Source organism: Pelodiscus sinensis, chromosome 32 (genome assembly GCF_052426305.1).
Source record: "Pelodiscus sinensis isolate ZL-2025 chromosome 32, ASM5242630v1, whole genome shotgun sequence".
In the NCBI taxonomy this organism is placed as follows: Eukaryota; Metazoa; Chordata; order Testudines; family Trionychidae; genus Pelodiscus; species Pelodiscus sinensis.
In genome coordinates, this window is record NC_143083.1 from 14,238,417 (window position 1) to 14,263,457 (window position 25,041).

Below are 25,041 nucleotides of genomic sequence, written 5' to 3' on the forward strand. Positions count from 1 at the left end.
TAGTTCGGACTAGGGGGGGTAGTGTAGACATACCCTAAGGGAGTTTTTCCTAATGTCCAACCTAAACCTCCCTTGCTGCAATTTAAACCCATTGATTCTTGTCCTGTCCTCAGGAACTTCAAAAGAAATCATTTTTCTGAAAGAATAGTGGAAGGGCTATATTTCAATTCTCACAAAAGGTGCACTTATTAATACAAGATAGCTTGCAACTGTACCCACCTATAATGAATAAGCTCATTAAAATTCAGGATTTTTGGTTATTCTGCTTTATTAAAAATTGCAGTAGAGGTCACTACTTTCTGACATTCACCCAATTTATCTTACAATATCAACAAAATATTTAATCTCAAATACTGTATCAAATACATTTAATGGTATTGGATATACTCATAGCTGGAACCTTCGGACAATACAACATGCTCCTAGAAATTTGTTTACTGAGCACAATCAGCTGTATTTGACACACATGAATTTAATTTTAATAAGTGTTGTAGAGTTCATCTCTCATCAGGTACCAGTTTATTAGTATTTAAGAAACTGAAGTCACACAGAATAGCACAGAAAGGTAAATACGCTACACAAAAGAAAATGAATACTGAATGTATACTGTTAAATGTAATATACTATCTTAGCATGGAAGTTAAAGTGTGGTCTTCAGATTTATCTGTATTGTACAGAAGTGGTCTATGTGCTTTCTACATGAGTGAAAAATGTGTTATCACAATGAAATCTACTGACACAATTAACCCTTTGGATACATATGTGCAGCACTCACTGAAGTCTGTAACAGCCAAATGTGGGTCCGGGAACAGAATTCAGCCTTAACATACTCATAACCCTTCCCCCCCCAAAAAAAATAGTAGTAAAAAACCGATCTAGCCTTTGATTTCTTGAATGTAATCATGTTTCCATTTTGTTTTTAATTATTTTCAAGGCTAAATTGTCTTAGGCACATTAAAATAAGAAACTCCAACATTACACACTACTTTAGGACAATCCACTCTTGGTTAAAGTGCAGTTAGACTGGACATTAGTACTAGTTTGTACTTTAAAAAAAATCTTACTGCAAGATGTGATTAGACAAGGAGAGAGGAAAAATGAACAGGGGAAAGAGCGTGATATATATAAATAAGGCATCAAAATAAGGCATCAGAATTGTTGAGGTTACATCTCCTCAGATTGTAATTCAAGAACACGAGAATTTTAGTTATTGTAGCATTGTTTAGAAGTCCTATAAATATGGCAACAGTGATAAAAAGTGCATGTGTGGTTATGATTTATTTCAGAAGAGGAAATGAAGATCACATTGTGATAGAAGCCTTCCCTCCAACTTTAAGAAATCTACATCTGGTGTAGCCCATTTTCTCTGGTAACAGTGACTGTATTAGGGTTTTTTACATCTCACTTCTGAATAAGAAGTTTGCACATTGTAAGGAGAAAGCACCAAGTCTCAGAAATCTCCATCTGTAATTAATGTCTGCCAAAAGCAGCTTTCAAGATCTTTGCAAGGTTGAAGGTATGTTTATACAACTGGTTTGTAATTAAAGGTTTTACACCATGACAAAGTTTATAGAAACTGCATTACCCCCTTTTTCAAAAAAAGTTGTAATATTTTAGTATGATATCCTTACATTCATTTGTTACATTCATATTCTTAATACACCTATTAAATAGGTCACTATACTATAATGAGGATAGACTCCCAAAATACAGTACAGTTAGTGTCATTTGAAAAATGATTCAGATGAGTATAATACATACACACACACACAATCAATATTCCATTTTACATTCCATTTTCTCACAAGGATCAAACTATGCATCAGTTCAGACTGTACACCACACCCTGATCAGAGATTCTCACCATCACTAGAATATACATAGCTAATCTTTTGACTGGCTCATCCCAAATTAACAAGCATCCTGTCAATGAATATGGATGTCTGCCAGCTTCACTGTAGGCCAGCCAACAGTAATCTATTTGCCACACACTAAAGAATTTATGATACCATGATGTGAACTGCCTCTAATGCTGGCACAACCTCATGCAGATTTGATTTCTGAATTTGTTAGACATAAAAATACCCAATGTGTGCCTAGAAAGTGTTTCTTTCCATTAACCCACAATATGCTAAACAAGGACACATTGAGTTATTCCTTCACATTGAGTTACTCCTTCATCTTTCTAAATGAGACGGAGCAGGTTGTATTACAAAATAATGCTAGTGTGTTGGAAATCCTTCTCTTACACAAAAGCTCAAAGTTGGCTTCTTAAAGAAACCCAAAGCACAGAAGCTCTCTTTAATGCGTGGCATTCTTATTTCCCCCCGAGTTTTAAAAAGTAGAGCAAAGCCAATCAGCCTCTGATCATTTTAATACCGGAAACCCGGTATATTTAGCAGTCAAGAAACTACCAAAGAATACTTGGCTATATTAAATTTTGTAACACTGCATTTCTATCACCACAGGTTCCTCTGAGAGATGACCTTTGTTTCCAAAGATATTCTGAAAGGCTAATCCAGAAAAAAAAAAAATCAAATACAAGTTACATAATTATGTCAAAAGCCTTACAAAGTATTTACCATGTATTCTCTTAGACTGTTCTAAAGTACATTTCAAGTACGGTAGGGTGAAGTCAAACTGACTAGCAATCTGTCCATAAAAAATGTAAAACTAATGTTAAAGGGAGTTCAGCATTACACCTCTCTGAGGAAAGCAACCGTAGGTTCCACTGGGAAAGAAGAAACCCCCCCCCAAAAAAACCACAACTTACAAAAGGTGTGAAAGTACAACATATGGAAGAACGCAGCATTCTGAAGACTCAGCCCATCCACTAAAGATATTTACATGCTGATAAAAAAGTAAAAATATTTCACATTTTATATAAAAAAATTGATTGGTTCTCCATGATATACATTCAGCCCCAGTGCAGACTTGAAAGATCCCTACTGCTGTTTCTAGACGCTGTCTTCAGGGGTGAGATCAGTCTTCCGCAGTTCCCGTTTCTTTTTTTCTAGTATCTCTGTGTCAAATATTTCTCTTTCCCTGAAAGAAAAAGAAACAGAACATTGCACGGAGACTCTCATTAAAAATACACTTACCTTCTTCTTAAAGACATCAGAGGACAAAATACCCATTTGTCAATAGGAATATTTCCAACATGTAATCATTTCAACAGCTGGACAATGAAAGAAGCTAGCTTCACTATCATAAGTGGTCAGTCAAAGCACATTTTAAAAATGTAGGCAATTTAGAATAGGAATCTAAGTTATTTTTGAATGCCTGCAATCTTGGGCCTTCATTTTGTCTAGAAGTTTAGGTTTTTTTTATGTGGTAAAAATACAAACTACTTCGTAATTAAAAACAGATTACAGTTATGAACACCTAGGGAAAGGAGGTGGTTTGTAACTCTGAAATGTTCATAGTACTCAACAAAATGTTGCGGTTTCTCTTTCAAAAGTTTGCAACTGAATATGGACGGCTTTGAAATTTCACTTAGGCCACTCTTTCCTGCAACAATATCCACTCAGCACCATGAGGGATAATCATGCACCACAGAGCCTGTTACCGCAACCTACTTCTTAAGCTGTCCTATGGTCAACTGAAATTAGAGCAGCCTATAGATTGCTCTAACGTCAGACAGAGGGATATGGTCCCTAAAAGCCCACATGTCAGCAGAGAATTGGCCTAGGGAGGCTTCATTCCGTCCCCTCCCCATGCCAAATTCACTTCCTCCCATGGTATGTCCCTTTATGCCAGGGAGGAGGCTGGCAAAGGCACACTCCACTGGCGCTATGTCAATTAATAATTATGCTCTACCATCAGAGTTCACAACTGGACAGCTGCAGCAACATTACAACTTCTATGTCACTCAGCACAAAGGGGAGTGAAGCGGGTCAGAGACTCCAGCCCCCCCACCCCCCTTTTTTTTAAGTTACAGATGAAAAGCCAAAGGCTAAGGTTTTTAAAGAGTTACAATTACTGACAAATTGAGTTATAATTGCTGAGCATAAAAATCTTACTTTAAATCTGAATATACTGCAATTTTTTCCCCAAAAGTTGAGGGAATAGCAAGGTAAAACCTAATGACTACTATTTCCTTATGAACTAGAAGTTGGGGCTATGCGCTATTTTTTGTGTGCAAAAGTAAGCAAATCAGGCTAATTTCTAGGCAAAAAATCTGACAAGTAAAATTCTGGAGATTACACTAAACCACCATACCTTTTGCTGACAGATGGTCCCTTTATGTACTTTTCCTCTGCTTTCTTGTAGTCTATATCATCCACAGCAGAAATTGCATAAATGATGGCCTGTAAGAAAACTTTAGTTTATTGACGCCAGTGGAACATTACAGTTTAAAGTTATATCCTATTTAGTAAACTTTGCTCATCCTGTTTTTGACAAGTATATATTTAAAGGTATCAAATTCAGGAAATAAACTTTCCTGTAACACACGTGGATGGACCTTTTGCAGCCATAGAGCTAGAAGTTTAAATTTACTTTTAAAAGAAACGCTTTAGTTTCTATAGAAGTTGGAAAAGTTCCTTAAGGGGAATTTTCAAGTATTTTTTATAAGCTACATAATAGATGTATTCAAAGAGTTTAGGAAACATTGTGTTGTGTAGTTTTTTAAAAATGCACAGATTAGAATAAAAATATTCCAGAAATAAATTATAATTAGCATTATTCTGTTACCTTTAGGGAAGACAGTAGTGTCTCACACAGACACCAGAAATACATAAGCTCAGGGAAGCTATTGCATAGTGCTCTTATTATGCATCAACGGTTTGTCAAAAACAACCTTAGTGTTTGATACTTAAATTGGGGCTTACATGAAGTTTCAGAATAAATCATGCTGGACAATGATTTTAAAATGGAACGTGCTGCCGTTACGCTGGTGTGCATACTCACTTTTCCATAAGATAGCAACACCGAGGAGACAGCCTATAATGCTAATTTGAAAAAAAATTCAAATAATATTTACAATATATACATATAAGCTTTCAGATTGCTGTGCTGAACCAAATGTACAGTTTTGACTTCCGAAGGCTAAGGCACAGACACATGATTTAATAATAATTTTGAAACTTTTAATCTTAGTTGCCTAAATCCAGAGTCAGGCACTTAATTCGAAGAACCTAAGATTTTAAACTTGCCTTGCTCAAATGTCACTCAATGACTGTAGAACATTAAGCAAGTCTCTGAACCAAGATCTAACAGTAGTAAGATGTTTACTTACTTCAGGTAAAAGGACATCCAAAATAAATTTTATTCTATCCCCATTTTTTACATCCAACTTCCTAGTGTCTATTTCATGACAGACTTCTTGCAAATAATTCACCACGAGGTCCAACTGTTCTTCATCCTCAAGGTAGGTCTCACAGGTCATATACTGACTTGAATTCAGAAATTCTCTTAGCCACCTGGACTGCTTTTTGCTTTTCAGAATAGCCACAAGATGCTCTTCTGCCCCCTTTGTCTTTACTATGAAGTCAACGATCTTTGAGTTGGCTTTGTCTCTGGCAGCTCTTGTTCTATCAGGAAGAACTTTCTTGGAAGGCAAGATAGGTGTAGTTTCTGACACAGATTCTTCAAGGTCTTCTTCTGCGATGTTTGGGAAGGACATTGGTACTCTACCTTGATTAACTTCTTTTCTAACGGGATAGCCTGAAAGAAAAGCCAGTCTTAAGTAACTGCACCCAAATAAATGCAAAGAAGAAAAATAAAAATATCTGATTCAGGAAGAGAAACCTTTACTATGCCAGAAAAGAAACTAAAGAATTGAAATGTGGATAGAAGTGGTTTGGAAATTAATTCGTTCTCCGAACCTAGGAGTTCCCATGATGAAGTGAGCCACTGGTTAATCTACTGTGGCATCAAGTTTTCATCTGCAGTTGTTAGATTGACAAAGAATGAAGGCACCCCATAAAGCACAATGTTGTTTGTGCGATTCTGGATGTCAGTGAGGTGGGGCTGGGTGAAGTAAAAAACACATACCACATGAACAATCTATGCCTAGCAAGAGTAGTATGGATTTCCCCACGCCCCATCCCTTTCTCTGGGGGCCGTACCGAAGGGAAGAGATGGAGGCAATGGGGTATTTCTGATCTACAACATTAAACAACTATTATTCATTTGCATAAGCATTGAAAAACGTGCTATAAAAACTGACCAATAGATTTTCATTGCCAAAATGAAGTTAAATTAAGGCAAGTTAACAGCATAAGTTTTAGGCATCCCTGAAGTATCGGCATGTTGTCAGAAAAACTTGAAGAATTAGGTAGATTGTCTAGGAAGACTTCTACCTGGCTGACATGAGGAAAAAACCCAGCCTCACCATGTCAATACTTACTGATATCATCAGCACAGTATTCCAAGAAGGATCCTGTAAAAGAACGACATCCTGAAAAAAAATAAAGGCATCTTTGTCAATCCAATCGGAACCTCTGAAAAATCAACTTTTGAGATTTTCTATGTAAAGGCTGCACCTAAAGGAACTTTACAGCTTTTAGGGAAATATGCTCAAGTTAAGGTGCTATAAATCAAGACATGATTCAACCATTAAAATATTTTGGTGAAATACCCATACAGTGTGCCAATTTTAAAACTGAGGAGATACTAACGATATTTATCAGATTAATCTTCCTCAACCTATGAAAGACATTCAACATATTTAACCACCACATGGCCCGTAACACAGCACCTTTCAACAGAGCATTTCAAAGCTTAAATACTTACTTGTTTGAGGATGTGGCCTAATGGTCTACTGCCAAAGCAGAGAGCCATGAGCACGTCACTTGCCTCAACTTCTTCCCCATCGATACGATGGGGAAACCTACTTTTCAAAGAGGCACTGTGAAGATCTGCCGGTCTCTGATGGACTATGTAAGTATTTTTTCAGGTCCCATGGTATTCAGCCCACAACAAGTAGCCCATGTGAAGCCCACAAAACACGGTGCCACAAAATTAGAACCCTCACACAGCTGACAACTGTGGGGAGGGGAGCAAAACAGGAATGTTTTAATCTTTGTACATTTTCTCTTGCAGACTTCATTTACTCTATATTAGAGAGTTTTTCTGAGTGAGGGAGCCAGTCCATCTATTTGTTCAAGAACTCCTCCTAAACAGCAAGAGCTAGGACCATCACATTTACTAGGCAGCTTCCTTTTATCATAACTTCAAAGCAAGATCAGGGTTTGCTTGTGCTAGGACAATGGGATATGCCTGGAATGCAATTGTTTTCCATGACATGGAAAGGAAGGGGGCTGCTAGCAGGGACAGTTATATTGTGTAATAATCACAGGAGAGCAGCCAATGGCCAGAGATGGGAACTGGGACAACTATACCCCATTGAGGTAGCAAGGAACAGCAGTGGAAATAAGTTTCCCACCCAGTCAGTGGTGGCCCCCGCCAGCTCCTGCACACGTTACACTCTCAGCCTCCTTTCATGTGCCCCCCCTGTGCCCAATCCTGACTCCTGCACCCCCCCCCCCCCGCACCCTCCAGCCCCTTGCCCTGAAGGATCCAAGCAATGCCAGGTAAGTGTTCTACTACCTACTATATATTTTAGAGCGTTTATATGCAAGAGTTAGGACCACTAAATTTGGTATATAGCTCCCTCTATCATAAGATAAAGTAACATAGGGTTTGGTTGTGCCAGGAAAATGGGATTGCATCCCAGAAAACCAAACAGAAAAGAGACAGAATCACCAAATCAAGTACAGGCCTTAAAAGTGACACAAATGAGCAAATGTTGAAAGATTGAACCAAAATGAGCCACAAAAATAGGATGAACCTGGAATAGGATTACTTGTCAATAAACCTAACAGGAAAGAGATAAAATGGAGAACATTGGAGTACTGCTCTGTTTTAGCACAGCTAAATCAATGCTTAAGGTCTGAAAACTAGAAGAAAATGTTATTGGAAACCAAACTGACCATAGTCCTTTTTTGTTAAAACATAGCAAATCATAAGATTTTATAGGGATGAAGAAAATAAAACACACTTGATAAAAATTCACATTTTTAAAATTTACTAAAAAAAGTAGACAAATTTTAACAATCCCTTTTTAAAGAAAACTGCAACAAACATTAACTTCATAACGTAATACTGTATTTTTAAATAATACAATCATTTAAATTAAGCACGTACATTTTCCTTTTATTTTCCAACCCCCTCCCCCAAAACCTTAATTGAGTTAAGGTCTTGAGCAACGCTAAATAAATCTGCTAGTATTATAGAAACTAGAAAAAAAAAATCAGGTGTATATGTTTCTTCTGAGGATACAAAGCACCTAATTAGTCAAGACTCAGCATCTAGTGAGGTATAGTTATCACATGGGGGACAAAATGCTGTTCAAAAAGAAAGAGTTAAGTTCAGCCGGCAATAAATTCCAGGTCTCAAGTTTTCTACTCTACCACAGTGTCCTGTAAGAATAAAGGCTTCAGCTACACCAACAGACATGACTGGCATCCTTGATCCATTTCCTTACCTACTCTAATTCTGTAGTCAGCAATCAGTTTAATGCACCACTCGATTTCCTGGCTGTAGTCCTCTTTGGCTTTGTCCTACAATATATATATATAAAAAAAGTCAAGGGGTTGGATTTTTTTTAAAAACTCAATAATTCCTCCTCTCCTATCCAATCAAAAACAATGTGGAGACATTGTGTCAGTGATATTCTGCAACTGATTAATGTGTCCATTGCCATCATAAAATGGATGAACCTTGCTTAGGAAATTGCTTGTTTCTATTTCCAAGGGGAGAAATGGTTCCCAGGTTTTGGGATTGCTTTACAGAGGAATCCTAAGATTTCTTAAGGCTTGCAGAAGTCAAAGCCAACATGGTCTGAGCTTTGATCTCTCCCATCCTGCAACTAGTAGAGATGTAATAAAACTGAATCACTACTCATTGGCTTTTATCTGTTCTTTATTCCATAATACAGTTTCATGAAAATGTCCTTTTGCAAATCTATTGTTTGTATAACTTTTTTCAGCTGGAATGCAGTCTTGAACAAAGTAAATGTGAAGTCTGCTTCTTATTACTGTACTTACTGTTAGCTTCTGCTTTTCTTCACAGTCAAAGTGCTTTAGATTTTTGAGACCTGTTGAGAAACTGCATGAGCAAAACAAGAGGAACATAGTCAGTGCATGCAGACAAGCTTATATTCCCTCCTTCCCCTCAAATTCTACATCTTCCTGTATGTTAGGAATCAGAACTAGCTTGAGAATAGAATTTGCACCAGTTTTAATCCTTGTGAGCTACCAGTTTATATTCAAAGAACTGTTTGCTACCAAATCGTATTAGGCACAAGACAACCGATTTAGGAGAGACGTTGACAAGCTTTAAGAACTGCTATATTTAGTGGTCCTCCCAGAGATAAAGATGGCCACATGAAGACTGAAGTGCAAGTGTGAAGCTGCTTTGCAGAATTAAGCCAATCCATAAGGACAGGTACATCCACCTTTACTCAACATATGCGTTTTTGTAAAGTTGAGTATCCTTCTGTATGCTCTGCAACACACTGAACAAAGCCATGCACATTTTAAGGGGGGGGGGGGGGGGGGGGGGGGGGGGGGGGGGGGGGGGGGGGATGGAAATCTGTAAAGATTGTTGGCAGTTGTAACAGGATGGACCAACTAATAACTACTTTATGGTTGGCCACCCTGAGCTTCAGTATTAGAAAAAGGATTCATGTTCTGAATCCCTCTATTCTGGTTAAGACAGCAAATTTCTAACAAATGGTAAATGAAGTTAGGAAACTAATCAATCAGAATCAACATATATAAACAACAAATACCCCTTTGCCTTCTTGGCATTCATACCACCTTCTATTAGCAGCACGTTTGCTTTCTTATATTTCCGCTTCACGCTTTTTATCTGTTGAAAATAAAGATGTGTTAACATACTAGAAACTTGATTGCTTAAAGCAATCACATTATTCCCACTTGCATCCTTATACACTGCTTCATTACTGTTACAGAAAGCAGATTCAACTTGACTCTCAGTGTCCAATAGGCAAACAAAGCTAACACAATGTGTACATTAAGAATAGCATGAGTGTACATTAAGAATAGCATGAGTGCACACGGCCCTGTTTGTTTGGTTTTTTAACTGAGTATATTCCCTTATTGCCTTACACTGGAAAAAAGTATAGTAGCATGATCAAAGTTACAAATTAAAGAGTAGGTAACTGATCATTTAGAATTATTTGTCTTTGGATGCTACTGTTAACACTGCATCATGATGTACATGAGTCATTCTTTCTTCATTAGAATAGTGTGACATTAACAGCCATAAGAGGGACCATATACTGGCTGTTTGACAAGTGGCAACATAACAGTACAATGAATAAGGAGGAACTCAGATTTTACTACCTAATAGAATGGGTTTCAATGGAGAATTTATCGTACGTTACAAAATTCTGAGGGTGAGCCTACACTGCACTCTTTGCTTGAAATAAGCTACTCACTTTGAGCTAGGCAAATTGTGTATCTTATTTTGAGATAATTTGTCTACACAGCACCAAATTTTGAAATAAACCACTATTCCAAAACATTCCTTAATCCTCATGGAACAAGGCTTACAGGGACGTTGGAATAGCACACCCGTTACTTCAAAAGATTTCAAATAACAGGCGCATTGTCAAGATGAGGAATAGCTATTTCAGGATACCAGAAATATCCTGAAATAGTGCCGCAGTGTAGATGTACCCTATGTGACTATCACCTTCTAGGAATCTGTAGCAATTGCTCTATTTTTAGAGACCAAAACTTGCAGCTAAAGAGTTTTCATCCTTAACATCGGTCTCTTACTTAAAGGTGACCTCTGGGAAAAAAATATTGGAGTTCTGCCCTTTTTCTACTTTATGGGATTTAAAGATTGTGTTAGAAGATTTTACAAAAATAGTTTTGCCCCTGCTCACTTTTGCATTCAAAATTTAAGTTCTCTTTACCCTGAAATATTACAGTGATTAGTGGATGAGGGAAAACATCACAAGAATCAAGACCGATAAGCAGCTTAGCAAAGCATTAATTTTCACTAGGGAGATAAAGCCTTGGGAAGTGGGTTGTTTTCTATTACAAAATATTTAATTCAAATGCCTAATGAGCACTTTGAATCTATAATAGTGGCATCTTTTGTCCATAGCCCTATTTAACTTAGTGGAAGTGAGCACTAATGAAACATTTGACACAACACCCTTCTGCACACACATCCAAAAGAAATTCTTCCAGCTAAACTAAAGAAGTCTAGCTTTGACATTCTTGATATTTTAAAAGATAAATTTCTTTTAGGTGGTCTCTATACACAAGAGGGGCATACAAATCCTTCACAGTTCATTTAGCAAGCTCAGATCTGCACCGCAATCCTTGCCATGTGAAAGCAAAAGTCTATCCTGCTTTCAGGTAGCATTTATTTTGAACAAACACAACATGGGGAAGAGGACTGAGTGTTCTCAACTCGCCCTGAAGTCAGTTGGGGCTGAACATTACTCAGTATAAGCCATTTAGGTTTCAGAATCAGACTCTCAGATCCCATTTTCAAAATAGAAGCAATGTGCTGTTCTTACCACTGCCGGCCAATATGGGTATCTTGGCAATTTGCACCAGACTAACATCCCTGGCTCAATTGAACATGGTTCTATGGCAAAAAAAATAAAATTAATTGGACTACATAATTAGACAAGTCATATTTGAACATCAGCGATGCTACACGAACAAGTAAGTCTCTAAAGTACCACCTTGTAAGTTACAGTAAGAAACAGGATATCTTTGTGCTGTGTATTGTTTCTGTGTTATGAGACAAGGAGAATAGATGCATCTGAGCTAGTCTCTACACTGGTCATTATTCTGTATGTTATCACCATGCCCTTTTGTTGTTACACCTTTAAGGTAAAATAGCCTAACATTTCCATCTCTGTTTGTATAAGAGTTTTTTTCCATGGCCCTAAATCACTCATCACCCTTCTCTTAATGCCTATACAATAGCCTTAAATTAAGATGGGTAACCTAATCTTTGTTCTTTGTATTCAAGAACAAAGTGCCCCACTGATTATATAATGACATTATAATTTTTTGGAATATGGATCAGATAGAGAAAAAGATTTGGCGAGGCTAAATGAGGGAGCCAAAGCAACAAGTATAGAAGTTTTTTGTGAACTATGCCTAAAGGGAAGCATAGTACGCAAAGTATATACTTCCAGCTCCATGGTGGGACTGGGTAACATACACATCCTCTGACATTCACTCACATCTGCAGTGAAAGGGGAAAAGACAAAAGTCATCGCATCACTAGCAGCTCTTTCCAAAGACTAGTTACATTCTCTTCTTACCTTGACGTAAAAGAATACTAGGAAGTTCTTCATCTTCCTCTTCATCCTCATCTACTAAAGTTGAGTCAAGAGACACACTTCCTGGAGAGCAAAACTTCAAAGACAGATCAGAGGATTCCAATCCTGTCAGTGAAGTGAGATAAGAATTGTTTTATCATGTTTTTCGGGTCATTAAGAATTACTATTAGGATATTTTTCAGATTGTTTTGAATGACTGAGTTCATTACCTTCATTCATTAAGCTATGAAAATTTGCCCTTGTGCATTCTACCCTAGGCACACCGGCATAATTCTATTAAATTCAAATGGAGTTATCAAACTTATATTGGTGTAAAATCAGAGGCTAGCCAGTGAATAGAGTTAAGAGCCTAAGAAATTAGGAAGGGGAGAGGAGCAGATTTCTCTAAACAAGTATCTGGAAACAATAAAAGTCTTTAAGAAAGAAAGGGGGGAGGGACTTTTGCTAAGGAAGAATCCTTATGGCTCAGAGAAAGGGAGAAAGTCAAAACACATGAGCTGCCTAAATTGAAGGAAACAGAATACATTTTAGACAGACAAGCTAATCTCATTTTAGACAGACAAGCTAGTAGCAATATGAGTATTGAAGAAATAATTATTCAAATATAAAATGCATGCAAATTAGTTCATGGGTATTTAGCCATATTATACAGCATGGCTTGCCCTTGGGCTGAAGAGCCTGGGACCAAGCGGATGCGGACTGCCAATTCTCTATGAAGGGTCAGGCAGAAAGTGGCTGCAATAAGGGGGAAGCATGGAAGACTACAGAGGAGTACCTACAGGGAAGACCCTGAGCGCAAAGGAAATGCTACATTTAGGAAGAACTGGGAGCAGCCTGCAGAAGCAGAAGGGACTCTGAACAGACCAAGGGAGTCTTGTCTGTAACTAGATGCTGGAGAGAGAACTTTTGCATTTTGTTTTTAACTTTATAAATTAAACCCTACAGAAGCCAATGGCAACCATACTGGGAAAAACCCTGTGCAGAGTGGATTTGGGGATCCAAGAAGGCAAACTGAGGTGAAGAGCTACATGAGGGACCGCCCTGAGGCCATAAGGAGATGCCATGAGGTGGCTACTTATCTGCATCATAATTCTACTACAACACACAACATGATCTATACAGATTAATCCATAAGTAAGAAGTTCAGTGATGATTCACACACTGGAGAGAGATAATATATCTATAAGCATGTACTAGCCAGCTTTTTTGCACAGTACAAAAAATTTAAAAAAAACAGCAAGCTATGCTTCAGCTTTGACCAAGACCATCTATGAAAAAAAATGCAATTGGAAGGAAGCATCTAAGCACTTGTCACTAATTTAATGAACTTCGTAACTGGAAATAGAACAGGCTTATTAATGCTCTTTAGAGCTGTGAATTCTGGAAAAATGGAATTCAAACAAAATCCGAAGGAGTGGCGAGCAAGGCAAGATGTGAAATTGAGTGCTCAAGATACAAGTATTATCTGCCTCTTTATAATAGTACACTTGTCAATGGATGTAGAAACTGTAGATATTCAAAGAGTAAAACATCAAGTAAAAGGATGGGAGACAAGTCAAGAATTAACACTGAAGAATTACAGGAGGAATTGACTAGGCATTAAAATATAAGCTTGCGTGATTTTCATATGAACTGTTCAGCGAAAGAACTAAAACCTTCAAAACAAATGTGTTAAGAAACTTATCAGTTACTATCAGAACACTAAAGGGCAGTAAAATCCTATCAATTAATGGAAGGTTTGGAAGTTCCCACTATAACGCTAAACTGCAAAACAGAGAGCTGTCTGGCACAGCTAAAAGTTAAAACATTTACTGAAGTAGAAATGACATCACGAGTACTGAAAGGGTACAACAGTGAACATCTTAACAGCTTATTAATAGGGAGATCCAATTATTATACCACTGTACGTTTTTCTTAAAATCTCACTGTTGTAATGATTATTGTTTTATGTCTGATATTTACATGGATAGGAGTTGTAAGCTTCCTAAATAAAAACAGCTAAATAAAAAATAAAATTTGGTGAATCACAGCTAGTACTGGTATATGATTCTGCATTATAACTCTCAAACCTAAACACTGCTTAAATGGAGAAAATGATGTTTCCCCCAAAGGGGACTACCTTCCTTCTAGCCAATATTTAAATTTCAGGGAAACTAAATAAAAAGGTTGGGTAGAGGCACTGGCCATGGTGGATGTTGGTATAAACTGCATATTCAGTTAACGCCTTCCCCAAGCTATTGCAACTTCCCACAAAAATAGGTAGTATTTGAGCATCAAGTCACATAAAGGTCCTAGTTCCCCCAATGAAACATTTACCTTCTTCGTCTTCATCAAAATCAGGTAGCTGACAGTTTTTAGCTTTATTCACAGGATTGTGTGAAATAGCCTGATTCTCTTTTTCAAGCTCAGAAAGAGGACTATCCAAAGAATCTTTGTGTTCAGAAGCACCAGATAAAGGTTCAGGACCACTTATACATCCCCTTTTTCTGCATGTTGGTGAAACTGCAGTAGTCTTTTGTTTCCAGCTAGCACACTTTGAATTCACTGTTTCTCTGCTCCCATCTAAAATTTTGATTTTCTTTGCTGGAGAGTCACTCTTGCCACTGATGTTATTCCCCAATTCAGGTGAGGCACACGTAATAGAAAAATCCAGCAATCTCTTTCTGGGTAGCCGCCTAACATTTGGTCTTTTTCCAACTGATATTAAAGTGGCAGAATTACAGGAAGAAGATATTGGGGTACTCTCACTAACAAAAGCACGTGCTGTATCATCTGGGAATTCAGTACGAGGAGATGAAGGTTCACCCGCATCTCTTGGTCTCTTTCTTCCTTTTGTACTTTTCTCATTCTTTTTTAGCAATGGGGAGACGTTTTTTCCTGTTTTGGACTTTTGCAACAATTCGGAATTTACTTTTTTCTGTTTTTTTAACGTTTTTACTTTTGATTTAAATGTCTTGCAGTGCTGGCTTTCTGACTGCCATGTCCTAGAAAAGTCCCCAGATTCAGATACTGACGATTTTGTTCCATTTCCACATGTTTTAGCTGCCTCCTCTGAACTGAGCTGACATTTTTGTTTGTTTTTTTCTGTATCAGTTTGTGGACTGGGTGTCTTTTGTTCCCTTTTTTCCTTCAAGGATTCACCTCCTTCCAATTCTATTTTTGGGGAAAATACTGGACATCTAGTCACAGAAGAAGGTAATGAAGTTATTTTATTCTCTTTCTGTGTTGATCGAGTAGTCTGTCTATCATCTGAAGACCGTACTTGTTTCGGAAAGTTACTCAAAATATCTAGAGCGATTTTAAGAGCTTTGCGATACTTCAGTTCTTCCACAGGATGCCTAGGCTTATTCTTCTGATCTGCTTAAAGAGATATCAAGAAGTAATGACTTTTCCTTTGTGTATTAAAAAGATAACATACTGTTTTTCTAGTGTCTCTTGCATGGTGCATCACAGAGCGCCTGGGCTGCCCCGCTGCCGGAGCCCCTCTGCGGCTTTACTCCGCGTCTTCCTGGTCTGCAGACCAGGGAGACGCGGAGCAGCTTTTCTCGCCCCGGAGTACACGGGCGGCGGGACCGCGAGGTCCTGCAGTCCGTGTCCTCCGGGGCGAGAAAAGCCCCGTTAGTACCTGGAAGTCGGGGACTGCCTGTATACCCGGCGTATAAGACGACCCCCGATTTTTTGGGGATGTTTTTTAGCATAAAAAGTCGTCTTATACGCCGGAAAATACGGTAATAATAATAATGTATTTTCCCTTTTTCTACAAAATAACTACTATGAATATGTAATCATGAGGGGGCGCAATTTTATATTCTTACCTCGGGCGCAAAATTAGCTAGTTACGGCACTGCTGATTTTGGAAGCCTCACTGGGAATTGCATGAGTCAGGTATGTAGCTATCCACCCATCTATTTCACCCTTTCCTACTGGTCATGAAAATTATTAAAGCTTTAAAATTACTCCACCTAATTCAGAGGCAATTCTTTGTATGTGCTCTTTCTCCAATGGCTCAGTGTCGGTACTGTTCACATTAGTCCTGAAAATACAGTAAAATTATTCTAGAGTATTAAATTGGTAATGACATTACATTAAGAAGTTTTGTTTTCTTTAGGCCATAAGAAATCAAAATACTGAGGAACCGATATTGATTAGCAGAACACAACTATCACATTGAGAGGAAAAAACCAGCATAATTTGCTGATTAGCGTGGACCGTAAAGACAATACAGTAAACTTCCGATAATCCGGCACCTTTAGGACCCAGGGGGTGCCGGATTATCAGATATGCCGGACTATCAGAAGGGGGGGCTATGAGGGGTCTGGAGTGGGGTGGAAGGGGATGCCACCCCAGACCCCTCATAGCCCCCCCTTACGATAGTCCGGCTCTGCCCCAGGCGTCCCTGATTCAGCCGCTGCTGATCAGTTTCAGCAGCAGCTGAACCGGGGATGCCTGCAATAGAGCAGCTAGGGTGCTGCCGGGTTGGTCCTGCAGCGCCGAGGGGTGGCGCTACGGCACCAACCCAGCAGCACTCCAGCTTCTCTTGGGGATACGTGGGACAGAGCAGCTGGGGTACTGCCGGGTTGGTCACGCAGCGTCAAAGGACGGCGCTACGGGACCAACCCGGCAGTACCCCAGCTGCTCTGTCCCAGGCGTCCCCAAGAGCAGCTGGAGTGCTGCTGGGTTGGTGCCGTAGCGCCACCCCTCGGTGCTGTGGGACCAAGCCGGCAGCACTCCAGCTGCTCTGCCCCAGGCGTCCCCAAGAGTAGCCGGGGTGCTGCCAGGTTGGTCCCGCAGCCCCGAGGGGCAGCGCTACGAGACCAACCCGGCAGCACCCCAGCTGCTCTGCTCCTGGCTTCCCCGATTCAGCTGCTGGTCAGTTTCAGCAGCAGCAGAATGAGGGAAGCCTGTCCGGCTGCCCCAGGACTTCCGGGTTCCTGATGGTGCCAGACCATCAGGAGTCCCGGAGCACTGGATGCCGGACTAATGGAGTTTTACTGTAATAGAATGAAGATCTTGACTGGTAAGGTAGAATACATCAAGTCCACAATCTAAAATATTTCAATGATTATATATATTCTGCAGTAAACAAAATAAGAAACTTTATCTTTTGCCTTCTGAAATATCAGGAGACTTTGGTACTTTTAAATGATCATGAAACAGGTTTCAAAACCAAGTCTAGAACACATTAAGAATGGCATGTTAGTACAATTCTTCAACAGTCATAAGGTTTTATGCACTTAAAACCTATCCCACAAGACACTTTAAAAATCAATTATCTTGTTTTAGAGACAGTTTCAGGAACCAGTGATTATAGATTTGCCACATTTTCACTCTTAAATAAAAGAGGATTACAGGCAGTCCCCGGGTTACATGGATCCGACTTACATCAGATCCCTACTTACAAACGTGGTGAGGCAACCCCGCACTAGCTGCTTCCCCCCAGCAGACCAGGGAGACGCAAAGCTAGAACCCCTCCCAGCAGAGTAGGGAGACGTGGAGAGGCTTTTCTCAGCAGACACCTCAGCTTGAGAATAAAGGACTGAGGGAAGTGAGGTGTGGGAGAATAAAACTGAGCTCTGGAGAAATGTTTGGCTAGAGTTTCCCCTACAATATGTACCAGTTCCGACTTACATACAAATTCAACTTAAGAACAAACCTACAGTCCCTATCTTGTACATAACCCAGGGACTGCCTGTAATGACAAGGGTACTTAACTGTTCTTCCAGGCCAAGTATTTCAACTTTGAAAGAGGCTGCTTTTGCTTTAGAAACAACTGGTTTTCTGGATGTTCTGATTTTGGATAAAACCTAAATGAAGAAAAGCATCATTTTTTACAGCCATGCACACAATTTTTCATATGAGTAAAGATGGCATAGATAGAACATGCACTCCAAGTGAAAGCATGGGGAGAAACTCAGATAGCTATGATATAAGGAAGAATCTAGTCCTAGCTATAGCTGATATAATATGCAATTAAATCCATTTTACATTAAGTATTCCTCCTCTCCACGTAATTTTTAACATTATTTGCATGTCAAGCCATTTAACACAGGGGTGGGGCACCTTCTTGGGGTTGGGGGCCACGCCCAACTTAGAAGCAAAACAAAAATTCCAAACACTCAGTGACGTGTCTCTCGCCTGAGAAGGGAAAAGACACTCCAACATGCCTCTCGCACACCAGAGCCGAGGGCACCCAGCCTAGCAGACGTGTGCTCCAGCCCCACAGTAGGGCAGCAGGAGAACTGGAGCACCAGCATGGGATCCCCAATCTGGGGGGAACTCTGAGCCAGGAGGGCCAGATCCAGGCTAGCTGGAGGCTGCATCTGGCCCTTGTGCCTGAGGTTCCCCACCTCTGATTTAACAGAGCAGCACCACTTCTGTGCACTAATGTCCCTGAAGCCTTGCAAAGTAGCATCCAAAAATCAGTCTTAGCTTTTACTTAAAACAGATAGCATTGTCTCAAATTGTAATTGTTTTTTTAAGGAGCATTTGCTAAAGTTTATAGATTTGGACCTACTTTATAAAAATTATGTTTGATTAGAAGATGCCATATCACCCCATGGAAACAAACGTTCCACGAATGTTGTAAGAGGCTATTTTAAGAAAACTAATTTCACAGAAGGTGGACGTAGAAAAGATTCTATTCAATCAAGTCTGTCCCCTAGCAGGGTATAAGCTTTAACAGAGTCAAAAGGCCATAAAGTTTCATATTTTTCCTCTGAAGGCCTTTTTCTATTCTTGTTATTTCTCACACTTGCTGAACTGAAAACAGACAGAACCAATTTGCTTTCTAACCTGTCTAGAGACTGAACCATTTTCAAATAAAAATAGTATGTGTTTATATCAGCCTGGAAAGAAATTTCAGCTAAGCCACAGAGAAAACTGTGCTGCCACAACTAACTCATAGAAAGTCCAGAGATTTGGATTGGTCAAACTAATTGAGGTTAAGATAAATGTACTCGCTTTCTTTGATTTAGCGTATTTTGATACATTATTTTAGTCTGCTCTTTTCTGCAGCAGATCAACACAAAAGGTGCATTTTATATTCACGACGCCAACTTCTCTTCCTCGTTGTCCCAATCATCATTTGGTTTTGATTCATGCTCTTTGAATGAAATCTGAAGTGAATAGGTCTGGAGCATCTTGTGAATACAAGAAAACTATTTCACAGAATATGTTTGCTAATGCAACAGTGCTGGTATTCCTTTCCTCAACCCGTTTCTATGCCCAATAAAACTCTAAAAAGAAAACGTGCACAAAAATTTTGTATTTATATCACATGTACTATGGTGGCATGTTAGTGTCTTTATTTTGGCACATACACAGTTCCTGCAAAACTTGATATGACAGGAGCGAACAAATTAAAATCTCTCTTGTTGAATACAAGGTTAATAACAATACATCTTATGAGTATCCTTCTGATTTTTATACCCAAATCTGCTAGGAAATCATAATTTCTAAGGAAGATTTGTTGCTCTCAGTCCAAATTCTTTTGGCCTAGGTAATTCATTTCTGGTGTGATCGCCAAACAGCGAGTTTCAAATAGAGTAAGTTGCTTTGGTTTTGATCACATATCTTATGATCACATGATCTTTTCTGTATATCTTGAGGGTGGGAGAAAAACCTGCACAACGTTTCTCCTCGTTACTATACCTATTCATATTGTAAGCATAATGCTCTCACCTTTGCTGGCCATAAACGGTTCTTCCATTTGCACAGGATATATTCTTGATCTGTCATTATCGTGCTTCATGTAGAATGACCCAAGGTAACTTCTGCCAGGCTCAGTGTATTCTGAAACACGATTGATATTACATGGATCTCTAAGTATAAGTCTTTTTACAACTCAATTTACTTTATGAAGTAAGAGTCATGTAATATCTCAAAACAATTTACTCTTACACAATTATCGCTTTTTGAATATTGTAGATTTCTGTTACATTTCACCCATTTGCTTTGTACATACACTTCTCAGAATTAATAGCTATCCTTGATAATACTAATGTACAAAGTACAAATCATTCTAGACTAGTGCAACACACTAACCATGTTTTTTAGGTTGCTAGAGTGGTCCTGTTGTACTGAGGAATCTAATAGTGAGAACCTACAAATGAGAACAAAATAACGGCATTTCAATTATCAGTGTTCTCTGTGGGTGTGTCTAGACTTCAGGGATTTTTCGAAAAAAAGTGGCCGTTTTTCGAAAAATCTTTACCTGCATCTAGACTGCTGCTACATTCTTTCGAAAGTAAATCGAAAGAATGCGGCAGTTTTTTCGACCGCGGAAAACCACATTTTACGAGGAATAACGCCTTTTTTCGAAAGTGCTGTTTCGAAAAAAGGTGCTATGTAATGCAAACTGTGCTTTTTTGAAAGAGAGCATCCAGACTGGCTGTAGTCTAGATGCTCTTTTTTGAAAGAGGCTTGCAGTCTAGACGTAGCCTGAAGTTGTGCACTTGGGTGGCCACACAGGAAAGATTCAAATGCTGCCCCGTTGATTAACAATGCGCCCACAGTTGAGAGCATGTGTTTCTTCTGGTGGGCACACATGCCTTGGTGCACATAACATTTACTCTGCACATGGATGAAAAAAATTAAGAGGAAACATTATCAGTGCAGTCCAGTGCATGCTAGAGGATAACAGCGTACCTGTTTAGTTTGTCCATTGACTTATTTGGAAAGGATTTTTTACCAAATTCTGATAATCAGCATTTCTACAAAATACCCAAATAGTCTAATTTATAGCATTGCAAAGTGAGTGCTTCCCAGGTTTCTCTAGGTAAATTGTTACATCCTGCAACTTGTGTCAAAATTGGCAATCTTTTTTGAGGCTTATTTAGAGAATATGAATTTTTCAGATTAAAAATGTTTTACATGTTAGTTAGAGACTTGAAAAATTCAATCAATTACATATTAAGAGCCAGAATGTTCACATACTTACAAGGCTGAAGACTTAATTTACATGAAATATTGTTCTTTGGTCCTACAGGTGAAAGGCTAAGAGTGAAAAGTAAAGTGTAATTACCATATTTAAAATGTAAAACCTAAAGGAGACCATACTGTACTTCTTACCTTGTTTAAGTTAGGACAAACGCCACTGTAATCTGAAATGTGAGATATTTACAAATAACTCCCTTGTGTTTTGTGTTCCCTTTCTGGAGGCAATTTTGCCCTTTGGATAGATTACATCCTACTTCTTAACTCAAACACAGGCACCTTATCAGCACTAAACAAGTTATATTATTTTTAGTCTTGCTAAAAAATTAAGATATAATTGCTACATACGAGACTCAGAGGGTTAGACGTGTATGTCTTTTTTCTTGCAGATACAGACTAACATTTATTTAGGCATAAGCTTTCATGGGTAAAAACAAACCATGTCAGATTCACTCTATGCATCTAAGTGGTTTTTATCCACAAAAGCTTATGCCCCAATCTGTTAAGTCTTTAAGATGCCACAAGACTCCTTGTTGTTTTTATATTCATTACATTAGAGCAGAAATAGCACTTTAATTCCTAGCTCAGAACAACCCAAACATGCCGCTTCCACTTTTATTCTGCCTCCCTTTGTTTTGCTGTACTCCAGTGAAATTTCACTCATGCCAAAAAGCTGCCACAGGAAACATGGGCTACTGCACAGAAACAAGGTTCAGCCCAGCAGTCTACCACAAATATACCTCATCAGTGCCAGACGAGCATGTGCAGAGCGAGAGTCCAGCACAGAATCTGGCCCCCCGGAAACACAGTGCCAAGCCAGAAGAGACACCCCTCCCCACAAGTCCCAACCCATCCTCAGGAAAATTAATGCCTGGGGATGGGGGGGGGGGGGGGGGGGGGGGCTAAGGGAGGGAATGACAGCTGATGTCAGACAGCTGGGGGGAGGGGAGGGGAGAGAAAACAAAAGGGCCCTTTAAAGTCTCCCCCCCCCAGGGAAAGGGGAGGGTTTTAAACTTCATACAGCCCAGCCCAGCTTTACTAGGAAGAGGGGCTGAGCCCCCACTGACACCCCCTTTGTGAGGGTGCAGGCAAGGGGGGGGTGAGGGCAGTGCCATGACACCCCCTGAGGTGGGCTGACTCATTTGACCCCCCCCCTTCAGAAGGGCCCCATCCCTCCCCAATTCCTCCAGACCCCCATGCTGGGGGGGGACCCTGGGGGTGCACAGGAGAAGGGGGGGTCAGGGACACCCCCTAAGATGAGCAGTTTGCCCCCCCCAAATTCCTCCAGACCCCCATGCTGGGGGGGGACCCTGGGGGTGCACAGGAGAAGGGGGGGTCAGGGACACCCCCTAAGATGAGCAGTTTGCCCCCCCCAATTCCTCCAGACCCCCATGCTGGGGGGGGGACCCTGGGGGTGCACAGGAGAAGGGGGGGTCAGGGACACCCCCTAAGGTGAGCAGTTTGCCCCCCCCCCAAATTCCTCCAGACCCCCATGCTGGGGGGGGGACCCTGGGGGTGCGCGGGAGAAGGGGGGGTCAGGGACACCCCCTAAGGTGAGCAGTTTGCCCCCCCCCAAATTCCTCCAGACCCCCATGCTGGGGGGGACCCTGGGGGTGCGCGGGAGAAGGGGGAGGGGCCCCCCTGCAGGGCCCCTCTCCCGCGGGCGACCCCACCCGGAAGCTGGAGACCCCCCAGGACCAAGCCGCCCCCCCCTCTGTTACCTCAGAGCTCTACGCAGCCAGGACTCAGCGACCCAGCCCCGCCCACTTCGCCCGCCGCGCGCGAGCGTGAGCAGGACGCAGCCGCCCGGGCCCCGCCCACCCTATCCAGCCTCGTTCTGGCCCCGCCCCAACAGCTCTTCCGCGCGCCACGCCGCGGCCCCGCCCACCCCAGGGCCCGTCCGCTTTCCAACCTGGCGCTCGCGGGCGGAGGCGGCGAGGAGAGGAGAGGCGGGGAAAAGCGCGGGCGGCCAATCAGAAGGCGGGTCTTCCTTTGAGCCCGCCCCTCCTCCGCTGGACTTGGGCTCCGGTCCGCCTCGCCCTACCCCCCCCCTCCCCACTCGTCGTGGTGTCAGCACGTCCGGAAGTGACGCAGCAGCGCCTGACTGTGCCTGGATAAAAGGACGGTTGGGAGGCTGCGTCACGAGGCGCTGTCCTGAGGCGATGGGCTGAGGGGCGGGTCCCGTCCCCAGTGGGCTGTGCGCTCTCACTGCCTCTGTCGAAATCCATGGGGCCGCCATCTTGCGCACTGGGGCAGATGGGGTCGCCTCCTCTCAAAAAAGATGCCTTGGCAACAAAATCGATGAGGGGTTTGGATCTGGTCCCGTATGAAGAGAGATGAAAAAGATGGGGATTTGAGGAAAGAGGGGGCTGGGGGAGCTAGAGGGCTCTAAAATCCCGACTGGTGTGGGAAAAGTAAATAAGGAAAAGTTATTGACTTGTTCCCATAATAGAAGGACCAGGGGTCACCAAATGAAATGAATAGGCAGTAGGCTTAAATCGAACCAAAGGAAGATTTTCTTCACTCAGCGCACCGGCAACCTGTGGAACTCCTTGCCGGAGGATGTGGTGAAGAGTAGGACTTTAACAGGGTTCAAAAAAGAGCTGTATAGAGTCATGGAGGTTAGGTCCATCAATGGCTATTAATCAGGATGGGTAGGAATGGTGTCTGTAGCCTCTGTTTATGTGGAAATGAATGACAGGAGAGGATCATGTGAGGATGACCTGTTATGTCCCTCCCTCTAGGGCATCTGGTATTGGCCACTATCAGCCAACAGGATACTGGGCTGGATGGAAGTTTGGTCTGACCCAGTGTGACTGTTCTTATGTAAACTGGCACAGTTTCAAGCTCCCCACTAGACAGTGAGACTGACATGGTCCTTGTCAGTTTCATGCTTCACCTCAGGGAATAGACTGGGCATAGCCCACTTCTTGAGATGACAGCTGAATGGAGCAAGAGGCACAGAGGGACAAATATAAAGCAGAAAAAAAAGGAAGAGGGGAAGGGAAAAAAACCCTGTCAATTAAAGAGCCCATGCGAAATGAGGCTAATAGAGGTGCTTCCCCAGGCAATAGACTGTGAAACTGATGCAATTCTTGTCAGTTTCATGTTCCTGCTAGGCTGAAACTGACACAGTCCTTATCAATTTCTTGCCTCCCTGTGAATTAGACTCTTGAAATTGTCACAGTACTTGTCAGTTTTGTGTTTTTTACCCTCCACCAGCAGGATGGACTAGATTAATGAAAATTACACCTTTTTTGTCAGTTTCATGACCATTCCCTCTCTTCCCTCCCCCCATGAAACTTACCAGAGTGGTCATTTCCCATCCCACACCTTTGGGGTGGGCAGCCAGGAAACTGACAAGAATCAAGTCAATTTCAGTCATCCATTTCCAGAATGCCCCAGTGATCCTGGAAACCCATCCCAGAACTTCTGGCCTGGGATTTACCTCCCCCCCCACCCCACCCCAGCCCCCTCTGTTTTGAAATTTGATTTGTCCTTTTCATATGTGTTCATTTTTTTGATTGTTTCCTTTGGTATATATGATCATACCAATTTTCTTCCACTATTTGATCTGAGGAAGTGGGTCTGGCCCACGAAAGCTCATCACCTGATAAACCATCTTGTTAGTCTTTGAAGTGCTACATAGTCCTGTTTTTTGTTTTAGCTAGACCAGACTAACACGGCTACATTTCTATTACTGGCCTACCAAGTCTATGTCAGGATGCCAGAGAATGCTGTGAAGGCCAGGACTTTAA

The 25,041-nt window shown here is 41.0% G+C and overlaps 1 protein-coding gene across 10 annotated transcripts; it reads right to left on the bottom strand.

Annotated features, from left to right (window-relative positions):
• Positions 1 to 250: 250 nt before the first annotated feature.
• Positions 251 to 23,341, bottom strand: PWWP3A (PWWP domain containing 3A, DNA repair factor). Of its 10 annotated transcripts, none has more exons than XM_075902679.2 (16): positions 23,196 to 23,317; positions 21,419 to 21,450; positions 20,393 to 20,450; positions 20,030 to 20,140; positions 18,062 to 18,153; positions 16,312 to 16,382; positions 14,666 to 15,706; positions 12,332 to 12,454; positions 11,570 to 11,640; positions 9,800 to 9,879; positions 9,054 to 9,114; positions 8,492 to 8,567; positions 6,353 to 6,403; positions 5,240 to 5,667; positions 4,222 to 4,310; positions 251 to 3,045 (listed from the first exon to the last, which is right to left on the bottom strand). In XM_075902679.2, the coding sequence occupies exons 4-16, from the start codon at positions 20,084 to 20,086 to the stop codon at positions 2,958 to 2,960; spliced, it is 2,328 nt and encodes a 775-aa protein (XP_075758794.1). In that variant the 5' UTR covers positions 20,087 to 20,140; positions 20,393 to 20,450; positions 21,419 to 21,450; positions 23,196 to 23,317; the 3' UTR covers positions 251 to 2,957. The 10 variants fall into 10 exon arrangements, with proteins under 10 accessions (XP_075758794.1, XP_075758793.1, XP_075758799.1 ...); XM_075902678.2 differs by lacking the exon at positions 23,196 to 23,317 and adding an exon at positions 23,005 to 23,044; XM_075902684.2 differs by lacking the exon at positions 20,393 to 20,450 and having other exon boundaries at positions 23,196 to 23,316.
• Between the last annotated feature and the right edge of the window lie 1,700 nt (positions 23,342 to 25,041).

Coding starts and splice junctions, on each gene's coding strand:
- PWWP3A (XM_075902683.2), bottom strand. CDS start 20,086: ATGACAGATCAAGAATATATCCTGTGCAAATGGAAGAACCGTTTATGG. Junction 16,383..18,061: donor ATACTTGGCCTGGAAGAACA/GTTAAGTACCCT, acceptor CTGTATTTTCAG/GACTAATGTGAACAGTACCG. Junction 4,311..5,239: donor TGGATGTCCTTTTACCTGAA/GTAAGTAAACAT, acceptor GTTTTCTTACAG/GCCATCATTTATGCAATTTC.